Genomic DNA, 13,004 nt, shown 5'->3' on the forward strand with positions numbered 1-13,004 from the left:
TTGTTTTGTAGATTGGTGTACTTGATTGACGCGGTAAAAAAGCGAAATGTTTGAATTTTTTCTTCCAATGTATTAAAATCCTATTTACATTGTTTATTAATCATATCTATGAAATTATTATGTAAGTTGCAAATGTATCAAATGCAGATAAAGTGAATGTATGAACTAGTTGAATATAAACGGTGTTAGTATCATAGATAAGTAAACATTTATTATATTAGATTATAGATTATTATATTTTATTTTCATTATTATATAGATTAGTATATTTGCTTGTAGCCCCATAAATTTATTTGTCTAAAAAATAGAATGTTTTAAAGAAATATCATTTTTATACAAATGATATTTCTTCAAAACATTCTATATAATAAATTGTTATAAGTTAATTCTTAATGGAACTATTTATAGAACAAATTACAATAAAAATAAACCAGATAAAATTGTCCAAATTTTATTAATCACAGAAAATCAATTTTGTACAATATTTCATATATATCTTGTAATTAAGTATTATTTAAATTTAAATTTTATTTTTTTAAACAATTTAATCATTTAGTTCTAATTTATATTGGTTCATATTACTTCCACAATAACTAATTCTTGTACTGTGTTAAATCTATTTTCATATAGTAAATTTATAAAACATGAAAGAAAAAAGACAAACACTGGAAACATAAAAATCACAGGTACAATTTGTAAATTGTGTATGGCTTGATATTTTCGTGGCGAGTTCCCAAGATTTAAATGTTCACATAATCTAGCAAATAAGTTTATAACTTCATTTTTACAAAGTAGTACATGCCATTTTTATACTTGAGATACACTAGTTTTTTTTAAAAAAAAAAACTTTTGTTGATTTATGAATTATTTCCATGAAAAATATGAAATTTGATAATTATGGATATTTATGAACTGTTTGAAAACTTCTGAGCAAAAACTATTCCCTTCTCGATTTCTTTCTTCAATTGGGGTAAAGCATCATCCAGCAATTTCTTTTCAGCGGTATCTAAAGCTGGCAGTCCCAAGTTTTTCTCCATGCCTTCTTTACCTAGAACAACAGGATTTGCAAAGTATTTTATGTCTGGCACCACATCCGAGTAAACATAGGCACATTCAGTAACATTTTGTTCCCCTTTCAAAGCTCTAGCCATCTTGAGAGCGAATCTTGTTGCAGCAAAGGCCATGGATAAAGTGGCTGATCCAGCACCCTCCTTAGCTTTCACTACCTGCATAGAAAAATTACAATCTTAGTCACAGTAGTAGTAGTAGTAGTAGCAAAGGACAATTGAGTTTTTTTTTTAAAACACTTAAATTACTTTAATATTTCACTCCATTTCAAACTCACAAATTCAGATCATACATCAGGACATCACTCGAAGTATTTCAATCATTTCACCCATAGCAATCCATATCCACTTAATAAAATATACCAAATTGTTAATAAGAAATATTCTGCAATGTAATGCATGTTACAAGATAATATGATAATCTTTTTTGTAACAAAAAAAAATCAAATACTAAATACTGTTAATTTTAATAAAATATAATTAGAATATTAGAATATTGAGTCTCATTAAAAGATTCACAAAATATCTGAGAACAATTCAATAGAATATCTTAAGTTCTATTTGTGGATCTTGCAATATAGGAAAGACTAAACATGCTAAACAAAAAAAAATAAAATTGATTATGAATTAAGACACTATTTACAAATAGAACTTACAAATCATTACAAGCACACATTTACACTAACACTACAACTAATTACTCGAAGCAAGATTCAGCCGACTTAGTTTTGCAACTCTGCTGACTTCCTAATATATGAGAAACACATTATTATAAATGTAAGCATAATAAATTATAATATATTAAATGCACATGCTATGATTATTATACCCATGCACACACAAGAAATATTGTGTGAAGAAATTATAACGTCAATAATAAATGAACTTTTCAAAAGGGAATGTTTATTATCCAGGATCTATAATTGAATAGATATTATTCAGCCATATAAAATTGTTAAAAAAATAAACTATACCAAATTCAACAATTAAAAATATTTAAAATATGAAAATATATAAAAGCAATATAAAATTTTCAATATTCAAAAAATATTGTTAGGATCGGAAAGACGATTATGAATTTAAAGCCAAATAATTAATTTTGACATTATGGATCTACAAGCAGTCCAATGTCTGTGGGTTTTTAGTCTCCTTGGGCTTCTCCACTTTACCCTTCTTGGATTTCTTATCTTTTTTGCATTTAGGTTTCTTTGGCTTTTTGCATTTAGGTTTCTTTGGCTTTTTGCATTTGGGTTTCTTAGATTTGCATATGCTTTTGCACTTTTTGTTGCCTTTACCTCCACTTCCACCACACTTCTTCTTTGGCTTCCTAACATAATCAACACCACGTTGAATACTCTTCTTCAACTGAGGCAGTGCTTTCTCCAGCATCTTTGTTTCAAATTTGTTCAATTTTGGTATACCACAACTCTTTTCGTAGCCACACTTTCCAAATACAACTGGACTTGAGAAATAATCAACACCTTTCATGCAGTTCGAACGCACATAAACACATTCAATGACATTCTTCTGACCCTTCATGCCACGTACAACTGCTAACATAACTCGCGCGGCAGCATATGCCATGGACAATTGTGCAGAGCCGAAGCCAACTTTGGCTTTCACCACCTGCACAAGGATAGGAAAAATGGAATTAAGGAATAGGATGGGGGAGTAGGAAAAATAAATAAAATGATACAGCAAGCAATAACATTTTTTCTGCTATGCGTGTTAAGTTTTGCAGACAGCCTGTTATTACAGTATTCAATAGATTTCCCTTTGTGAAATCAAACCAATTATTTCATAATATACTGCACTTATAAAAAATAATCATTCAAATGTTGACATGCCAATAATCAAACAACAATAAACTATTTTAATCATTCATGACTTAAATTTATAGATTTATCACAAGCAGCAAAATAAAATACTTGTATCAAAATATTACCTCTGTTCCTGCTTCTTGCACTCGTTTACAGAATTCAGCTGCTTGTTTATCAGACATCTTTACTGGTGGTCTGCAATGTGACAGCAAAGGTATAATTGTTGCACCAGCATGTCCACCAATGACAGGAATGTCTACATCCATTGGATCCCAATCATTCATTTCAGCAATGAAAGTATTGGCACGGCATAAATCGAGAGTGGTGATTCCAAATATTTTGCGAGGATCAAACTTCTTGTGCTGTAATCACAAATCATTATTTAAATCAAACAATGTTTTTATTGCTACTAAATAATTCATATGTGAAAAATAACAAATTTCTTACTTTCATCATAATTTCACAAGCAATTGGAACTACGGAGTTCACTGGATTAGTTATGATACCAATGATAGCTTTGGGGCATGTATTGGCACAAGCTTCAATTAATTCAGCAACAATTGAAGCATTGATGTCAAACAAATCATCACGAGTCATACCAGGTTTACGAGGGCTGCCTGCTGGTATGACGACTACATCCACTCCTGCAAGTTCAAGTAAAATTATAAGTTATTATTTTAAGTCTACAAAAGTAACTAATTTTCTCAAACTTCACCTTCTAAAGCCTTGCACAAAAACTTCTTGCCATTGTAACCACATACTTTGGCAGGTGTTTCAATGTGACTTAAGTCAGCTGCCACACCAATCGTTCCAAGGATATCATACAAATTCAGGCGACTGATCAAAGGGGACTGTTTCAATAAAAGACTAAGGGGTTGCCCAATTCCACCAGCGGCTCCCAAAACCGCAACCTTGACATTATTCTGAAAAAAAAAAAAAAAACAAATACAGACAAATTCAAATTATACTTAATAAACTTCTAAAAATAAACGTATCTATTGTTTACTAAATTTGATTTATCTATAATGCAACTTTGAACTTGCAGATTGCTATTGATAAAATTGATAAACAAGGTTCAAACTCCAATTTAGCAAACAAGTAACCTCAAAATACATATTATATAACATATTAAATTCATTATTAATGGACTGAATAAAATTGACTTAAACTACGAGAAAACGTAATCGCAACAAAAACTATTACTAACAGCAGACACTAACCTTGTTTGTAGTCGAAAACGCTCTAGTAGATCCATTTAAAAGAGGTTTTAGAATCCGAGATAACATTTTGAAATTTTTATTGATTTTGTTCTAAAAAATATTTTTGTATGGTTGTTCGTCTCGATCGTCTTTCCGATCCTTGATTTTAGCCTACCCAGATGATGGAATATCGGCCAACAATCCTAAATAACCTAATCTAGCACTCGGGAACGACAAACGCTGACAAGTGCCAGTCACACTTTGCCTACTCTGCCTGTGTCTACTTTGTCAAGTGACAAGTGCCAACCCGACTGACAGTCAGCAAGTCAGCAACTCAGCAATTGCACAATGGGAGTGTTGCCTGATTCAGGCGCTTCAGGCCATTGCAATTTGCAATGGATCATCAAATATCGAACACGAACATTTGCTAGGGGTCAAAAACATTTTAAACCAACCAACCTCCTATATATTATATTTGAATTTATCTACCTCTATATATCTTATGGTAATGTCCTTGTATTTCAGGTATGATTACAATACAAATATTAAGCAAATTGCTAAATCTCTTTGTTATAAACAGAAAAAAATAAAAATATATAATTATGCAAAAATAAATTATACCAATCGATCACTAAAATTTGAAATTTGCATACAAACAATATAGAATTGAGAACTAAAAAAATTACGCAAACGCAAAATAAAAAAATAAAAATTTGCAAGTTTTTAAATAATTCATTTCAAATTTCCTGTACATGAGTACTTACATATCCTTAAACTAGTAAAAAAAAATTTAAACTTCGTTCAATATATATTGCATAAGAAATGATACAAATCATCATAAGCATCAAATCCAAAACTTAGTGTAAAAAAACGAGTGCGCGTAAGGTTCACACGCGATTGGAGTAAAACTGATTTGCTACTGTGCAAAATAGCAAATTAAAGTTAAGTAAAAATAAATACATCATATAACAATTTTGAATAATGTTTATTAGTAATATGGTAACACTCGTGATGCACACATTTATTAGTGTCAACCGTTATACACATTTATATAATGATAAATTATAAATTATATATTTATAATAGCATTAAAAATATGTATAATATTTAAAAACAATAATATAATTAAAGTCATACTTTAAATATGACATGATCGTATTTCATTGTAATTAGCATTTAGAAATGACCCTTTATTAGAGAAATGAAGTAATTGCTGATAAATAAATTTTATAATATTCGTTCAAAGTGGATTATGTTAAACTACGCCTAAACAAATATTGTTTTCGCAACTTCACTCATCACGTAATTGTGTTTGAAAAACTTCATGTAATTAAAATTAACGTACATTTATTGACTGCTTGTATTTTTTTTACTTTTTCGCTGAATATATTAGGTTGTCAAATATCTCCCTTCCGCTTTTTTGCTCTTGGTTTATAATACAACCTAATCTCATTCTTTGAACAGCTGTAATATCTGTCTTGCCTAAAAATATTTTCCATTTTAATAACTTTAAAAGATTTATAGAAACTACAAATAATATAGAAATAATTTCTAATAAACTTACGTTTAGTACACGACACAAATGTTTAATTTGTTTTATTATTTTCAAAAACAGGGTAAAATATTCTTCCGATTCAGGCATTTTTCATTGAATCAAGATTTGTACTACGATGTAAGTTTAATATGTTTATTTATCTATGCCGATTTCCGGGTTGATATCGGTACGCATACCTACAACGTTGATGCCGGTACGCATACAACGACAGATCTCTTTTCACATACTTGACGACTAATCACAATCGACCTGTATTGAAATGATTTCATCGAGAGCGAATCACGTACAGTTCGGGCGTAACGCTATTTCCGTTGCATTTGTACGGATTTACACCCTAGTCGCGCCTAAAGAAGTTTTACTTCAAAAATTCTGCTTTGCCAAAATTTGTAGTTTGAGCCTATTTAGTGCCATACATATTTTACCAATATTTGCCAAAAATGCCAGTAAAAAGTACATATTTATCACATATGAACTGGAATAATATTTACCATTTCTGTTACATTACACCGATATTCATAATTTTTTCAACGTTCTCTTCAGAATATTTTATACTATGATAATAAAAACACAGAAATTGAATACTACATATTCATTGACAAAAAAAATACAGAAAGTATATGAAAAATGAAAAAAATATATTTGCAAACGTGCCAAAAGTGAACTATCAATGGATAAGAAAAAAAGGACATTTTCCGGATCTAACGTTAGAAGCGCGACAGCGCTCGGTAGCACTGAATGGGTGGATTTACAGTTTTCGACTTCAACCTCTGTGTTTAGTACGTAGCACTAAAACCGCAGGGTTTGATTTTTCCAAAATTGATGGGTTCTTCAAACTATTCATAAGAATCGAGTAATCGAATGTTTTTTCAACCATCTAAATGCGTTGATCCATTCTTTGTAGAACATGGTAGAAAAGTTATATACAAACAATACCTTACAAAGTTGAAATGATAGAATTTGAAATATTTATTTGAGTTGATTTCATATCTTTTACTTCAGGTGGAGAAATGAATATTAATTTACGGATGCAAGATTTTGAAATATTGAATTCACAACGATCCCAAATAACAACCGAATCAACATACAAATACAATAAGGAGAGCTTTATAATATTTTGTCATGATATTATAAGGATTATTATAAGCTTGATATTATGTGTTTATTTTAGGCTTCTTCAAATTATGGAATATTTTAATTTTTTTCGCATAATTTCTCATAATATTTAAGACCTTTTCTGTAAACAAGAAGCAGTATCAAAGACAAAGAAAAAATTGTACGTGTATGCATAATAAGATACTTATGTAGAATCTATATCAAGAGAACACAATTAATACTAAATTATGATAGTATAACGAATGTAATATGAAAGAAATTGTTAAAATTTCAAATAATTACAGACTGTAATTCCAATTTATTTTTTTATTTCGATACTGAGACATGGATTATAAAGTCGAAGAAATTTAGAACATGATTATTATCACCTTGATAGATAAAGAATTTGAAAAGTCAACATTTCATAATTTTGATAATGTTGATTTTTCTCTATTACATTTTAGATAATTAGAATGTCTTCTAACTTATTAAGTCGATTAACAAGAGCATCAACCTGTTGAGATAGAAGCATGGTGTCGTTGACACGATTATAGATAAACATTTAAATGTGGTGTCCGAGATAAAATATCTCAATGTATTTATTTTTACTGACTAATTGGCATTTCGTTGAGCAAAAAAAAAAAAATAAAACGTAATTCTCATAATAATTTATTTAAATTAAATAACATATTAAAAAATTAAACTTCTTTTAAAATTGTAATGATCATGTAAATAAAATAAAATAGTGTTATGTCTGGATCCTACCTCTATACGGATCAGAGACATGGAATCGGAGAAAGGCCGACAAAAACTTTCTGGAGAGTTTTGAAATGAGGTGCTGGAGACGTATGGAGAAGATAAAATTGACAGATAAACTAACAAATGAAGAAGTCCTGAGAAAAGTGGGCGAAGAAGAAACTCTACTGAGGACGATCATTAAAAGGAAAGGAAATTGAATTGGACCCATTCTGCAAAAAGGATGCCTTCTACATGATGTCGTCGGAGGTAAAATAAAAGGACTGAAAGGAATAGGAAGAAAAAAATTCAGATGGTTGAAGAGTTGAAGACTTTTGCAAGAAGAGAATATACAGGGAACTGAAAGCCGAAGCACAAGACCAGGAAGCATTGAAGCAGAAGTTTGGATTGATTTGAGATTGCAAAAAGTGATTAATAGTACCTAATGGTAATAATAAACACGGGAGGGAAGGGGAATCATAAATTTGTGGTGCTCTCAAAACATGAACCTGCCTTCGGGCATATTACTATTTCTTATCAATATCATGCAAAATGCATTGTTGTAAAACATGTTTCATCTTAAGCTATGATCATGTTACAAACAACAGGATCTCTTTTGAAAGATAAATCTAAGGATCCCAATATAGAGAATTCGAAAAAACATTATATTGAAATAAACATTTTATTCAAATTAACATTATATTTAAATTCATTTCTTTGTAATATGAAATTTAATCACTTTTGGAAACTAACTTAATGATTTGTGATTCCGTATCTGGTATTGGACAAAAGTAAATCATTTTTATCATCATAGTTAGTATTATTATTATTTATCATTTTCAATTACTTCTATCATCACAATGTTTAATATTAATTTTGTTATTATTATTATTGTATTTACCTATTAATAAAATTAAATATTGTTAATAATATTTGAATTCATATTTTCATTACAATTATTATTGTTTTTAAAGATTTTAAAACTTTTCTTGCATGTTAAATATTATATTGTTACCATTTGTTTTAATAACATTTGAAGATTGAATTAAAAAAATTGTGCCTCTATTCGATAATAAATCTTATAAGTGTATCGTAAACTAACAAATTTTCAAAATGTACAGTTATCCTTTTGTTTTATACCAATTAATTAACTATTTGAATTGATAAACTTATTTAACTATTTTACCTTAACATTTACCTTATTTATCTCCTATACCTGTATTTCACTGATGTTCACTTATAATCAAAAAAAATATCTTGACGAGAAAATTGAATTTAATTTTAACTTCGTTTTTAACACTATTCTGCTTACGATTACCTTCGAAATGTTATGCACATGCATACGAAATTAAATTTTTTCTCACAAATAGATATAACGAAATTATTCCATCGCAAACATGACCCTTATGCATGTTCCAAAATGTTTAAATTTGAATGATCAATTGAATCAGAAAAGAAATTTTAAGGAAATTTACTAACTAATTTACATAACGATGTTATTGGATTCGATTTAGTAGGATATTAAGTATGTTTACGTAGTAGACTCTAAATTGAGATACAAATTCATTATTCAACATTTTGTCTTTGTGTATTTCACATTTCTATAAAACGTTTGCAGGTACAATATAATGTCGCAATTGATTATGATTCTCTATGCAATTTTATATTAAATATTATTTATTAAAAATTTTCAGTATGAGTTTATGCAAATGATTAGTAAATAATTCATATAAAAATGTCACGATATAGAAGAATATATAATTAAGGTGAATGCAATTGACCTTGTCGATTGTTTATTCGATTGTTCTAAACGATTTTTTCTACATTTTGCTATCGAGTTTGACCTCTTCGATTGTTTGGCGCAAACTTATAATACCGATTATGTTACCGAAGACTGTCTATAAATCGTTGATTTTTATATACTTACTGCCAATTGCAAATAATACGCTGGAAAAATTATATAGGAAACTCTAAAATATAGAAAAATTGAGATTTAACAACAAATTGTGACAATAGAATTGTGAAGATTTTTCTTTCTACCAAAAAAGACACAAAAAACATGTCACAGCCTTGTATTACCACAAAATTTGTCACAACCATATCCAACGCACACTTTTGGAGACAAATCATCGCTATGATCGAGCTGAATTATCTACACAAAAACTCATTACTCGTAATTAAGTACTAATGTTCAGCGTATAGCAAAATTATAAACAAAATAATCTATCTAGTTATTATAAATCGAACAAAAAAACTTTCTTTTGACTCTTTAAAAGCAACGCGGTCTACAGAGCTAATGTAGGTCGCAATAATGCACTGAATGCAATAATGGAAACATGTTCAAACAATCATACATTTCTTTTTGGACTCTATCTGAAAATCAGTTATGGCAACTGTCATTACCATACCGTGGCACAACCGTATCCCGTATCCAGTCTTTCCTATATGGTCCAGCAGAATAATGGATGAATTTCCGACGACCATTATTTCTATATGGATGGAGGTGAAAAAATGTATTGATGCTTTGAGTGACAAATTACTAAAGTTTTAGTAGCTAATAATTTCAAAGACGTGCGTGTCGGGTCATTCTTCGATGGTGTTTGCATTTTTGAGCATGGGAACCTTCGAGCAACCTAAATTGGAGCAATAAGACCGGGATCACAGATCACATAAAAGCAGATGTTTCCCGGCTGCTTTATTTCACCAGCGCTTTCAACCGATCTAATGCCGTGTGATTTTTGTCTTTGGGCCACCCTGATAAAAAGAGTGTACACTAATTGTCCTTTATCCATCTATGCCTCAAAAGAAGCAATCACTGACCAAAATGGCAAAGATACCGCCTGAAATGACAACAGATGATATGAAAAACTTCAGGGATCAACTAACCCTCTGTATCGCAAATAAGGGACACCATTTGGAAGATATTATTCTTCATGAATAAACTTTAATATATTGTAAACATTTAGCAATACACAAGCTTTTGGTTGATGTGGTTATTTAATATTTATAGTTCTTGGAAATCTATCCGTTATTTCTGCCGTTACATTTTCCCAAATTACTACTATACTATTTAACTATTAAAACGAATTCATTGGTTGTTTGAACGATGTATGTCATTTGCAACTCATTATCAAATCAGGTTAAAATAAACGAAAACAAATTCAAAATAATAAAATCAAGTAAATAAATTAAATCTCAATAAGTAGTCCTCAAGTGTGCACTTATTAAGCTCTGATAAATTTCAACGGATGAAACGCCCCTGATAATATAATATAATATACTAAATAGTTTATACAAAAAACAGAAACAGATAAAGAAATAAAAACCATGATTTGTGATTATCGAAATTACAAAATTATATTAGCAAAACGTATAGATTCATGGGACCGAAATCTTTAATAATAAGTTGAATATTTACCCGTCTATAACCAAATTGCACAAAAACGATTAAAATCAAATTTGAAAACTTATTTAAAATTATTCTCATAAAAAATTAGCTATTTAAATAAAATACAAATTCCCGTCATAATATTAACAATAATGAATTATATTTCTTAGAATTACGTAAGCCGATCACATATAAAACATACTGATTATGAGGCTGAAAAATTAATTCCATGTTAAATTCTCAATATAATAAAAATATTTAAAAAAGTTTAGTTATTCTTCAAATAAATTGACTGGAATGTATTTTTTTAAGATAAATTAGGTTGATGCAAATTAGGGTAATTAATGTAAGTATTCTTTTATTTAATGATTTCGTTTACAAGTTTAAATGCAAATTATTTGTAAGTAAATCATGTGTTTCGTTTAATGTTGTGGCTAGTAAAACTATTATAAATTGAGTCTTATCATTAACAAAACTTAAAACTACACAAGCGTTAATACATTATTCATCTGTTAATCTATTATCTAATTATATATATGAATAAAACCTTATTGTTAATTAAGGTAACCATCCGTCGCGGACAGGTCTGAATTTCTACCTTGCGTCCCAGATCATTCTTGGAGCAATATTTATCCCGCAATCAGGATTTTTTCGTATATGAATCACCCGATTTCCATAATTTAGGAAACATTCGATTCGTACTGATAAGGAGACGTGCTGATTAGTTTTTCGCACAGGCAGGTCCAGCCGTTTCGAAGATATGGGACAAAATGTGCAAAAAAATGGCAATTCTGTTTCTGAGAGAACGGAGCGACCGTATTGAAATTATTCAAAAATCATTTCATTTGTATTGACGCCATGAAGAATTGAATCGCTGCAAGCCAGGTCCAGCGGTTTCGGAGATCCAACAAAAAAAAGTTTTAAAAAATGTCATTTAGCGGTCAAAATTTATCATTAGCCATATGTACATATAATTATCAAATATTTTATAGAAATTTTAATAATAAGTACAAAATTTCTTTACATTTCCGTACCAAGATTTATAATGTTAGAGTGCAACGCGGCGTTCAGGCGCTTCGATATTTCGTCTCTAAAACAGCTACGCAGCGCGATCGCTTCTAAAAAATTCTAAACTTTCAAAAAAAATGATGCTTATAATTTTTAAAGGTACGAAATGCCATGCACCACTAATTTTAAATATTTTTTAACTAAAATTTTTAACTAACATTACGAAATACGCGACACGCTATAAGTCTGAATTTCAAAAGTGAGTTGAATTGGTCAATGACATTATTCGTAAACTACCACCGAAAATTACGAGAAGTAGTAGAATTTTTTGTTGACCGCGTGTGACAAATACTTTACGATAAGAATTTTTTCATTAATGAATAGGTTGTAGACAAGTGACAAAATTTGATTTGCAATGAACACTGGAAAAACGATATTTTTACTAATATAAGTTAAAAAGCGAATAAAAAGATCATAGGTCATAAAAATATAAAAAGTTCTGCACCCAGTAATTGTGATTAACCATATTTAAGTTATTTAATATAACTCCCCAACCTGCTACAAGGTCACATCACCAGTAGCTCATTATTCAAACCTTAGAGAATTTTCATGATTATGCCACTTTACGTAAGCCTATAAATTTAGGATGTTTCAATAAAATCGTCAAAAAAAATTACAATTAATTACGAAGAAACGGCTCTGGCAAAAACTAAACAGAACGACTTTCTATTGATATTTCCCAAAAAGTTGTTGATTTTTTTTGTCGAAAAATTTTGCGCTTATCTGTTAATTATAAAAAAATGGCTCAACCGAACGTCGCACTAATCAACACGATCCTTATTGATGTTCATCAACTGGATTTTAAATTTTTAAAATCGGTGCAGCTCTTCTTGAGTCTACAAAAAAATGCATATATACATTCATTTACTTATACTTTCCGGAGGAGTTTATGGTTTAGCGAAAAAAAACGATTTGATAATTTTATGTTTTCTCGACGATTCAAGTCATTATGAATTAAACGAGACCAAATTTGAAAAAAGACCATGTGTGTATGTATGTGAGCCAAAATTAGTTCTTACGTCCACGTTTTCTCAAAAACGGCTGGGTCAAAATAAAAAGCTCTTCGACGTATCCCGATAA

General features: G+C 29.6%; 1 protein-coding gene across 1 annotated transcript; it reads right to left on the reverse strand.

Annotated features, from left to right (window-relative positions):
- Positions 1–819: 819 nt before the first annotated feature.
- Positions 820–4,392, reverse strand: LOC113377602 (malate dehydrogenase, mitochondrial-like). The gene is made up of 5 exons (XM_026617973.1): positions 4,108–4,392; positions 3,603–3,810; positions 3,335–3,531; positions 3,013–3,249; positions 820–1,226 (listed from the first exon to the last, which is right to left on the reverse strand). The coding sequence occupies exons 1-5, from the start codon at positions 4,171–4,173 to the stop codon at positions 906–908; spliced, it is 1,029 nt and encodes a 342-aa protein (XP_026473758.1). The 5' UTR covers positions 4,174–4,392; the 3' UTR covers positions 820–905.
- Between the last annotated feature and the right edge of the window lie 8,612 nt (positions 4,393–13,004).

This window comes from Ctenocephalides felis, unplaced genomic scaffold, assembly GCF_003426905.1.
Source record: "Ctenocephalides felis isolate EL2017-DRISC unplaced genomic scaffold, ASM342690v1 CF-g0.4_SCAFFOLD_01886, whole genome shotgun sequence".
NCBI lineage: Eukaryota > Metazoa > Arthropoda > Insecta > Siphonaptera > Pulicidae > Ctenocephalides > Ctenocephalides felis.

Coding starts and splice junctions, on each gene's coding strand:
- LOC113377602 (XM_026617973.1), bottom strand. CDS start 4,173: ATGTTATCTCGGATTCTAAAACCTCTTTTAAATGGATCTACTAGAGCG. Junction 3,532..3,602: donor TTTGTGCAAGGCTTTAGAAG/GTGAAGTTTGAG, acceptor TTGAACTTGCAG/GAGTGGATGTAGTCGTCATA. Junction 1,227..3,012: donor TGCAAGAAGCAGGAACAGAG/GTAATATTTTGA, acceptor TTTTCTATGCAG/GTAGTGAAAGCTAAGGAGGG.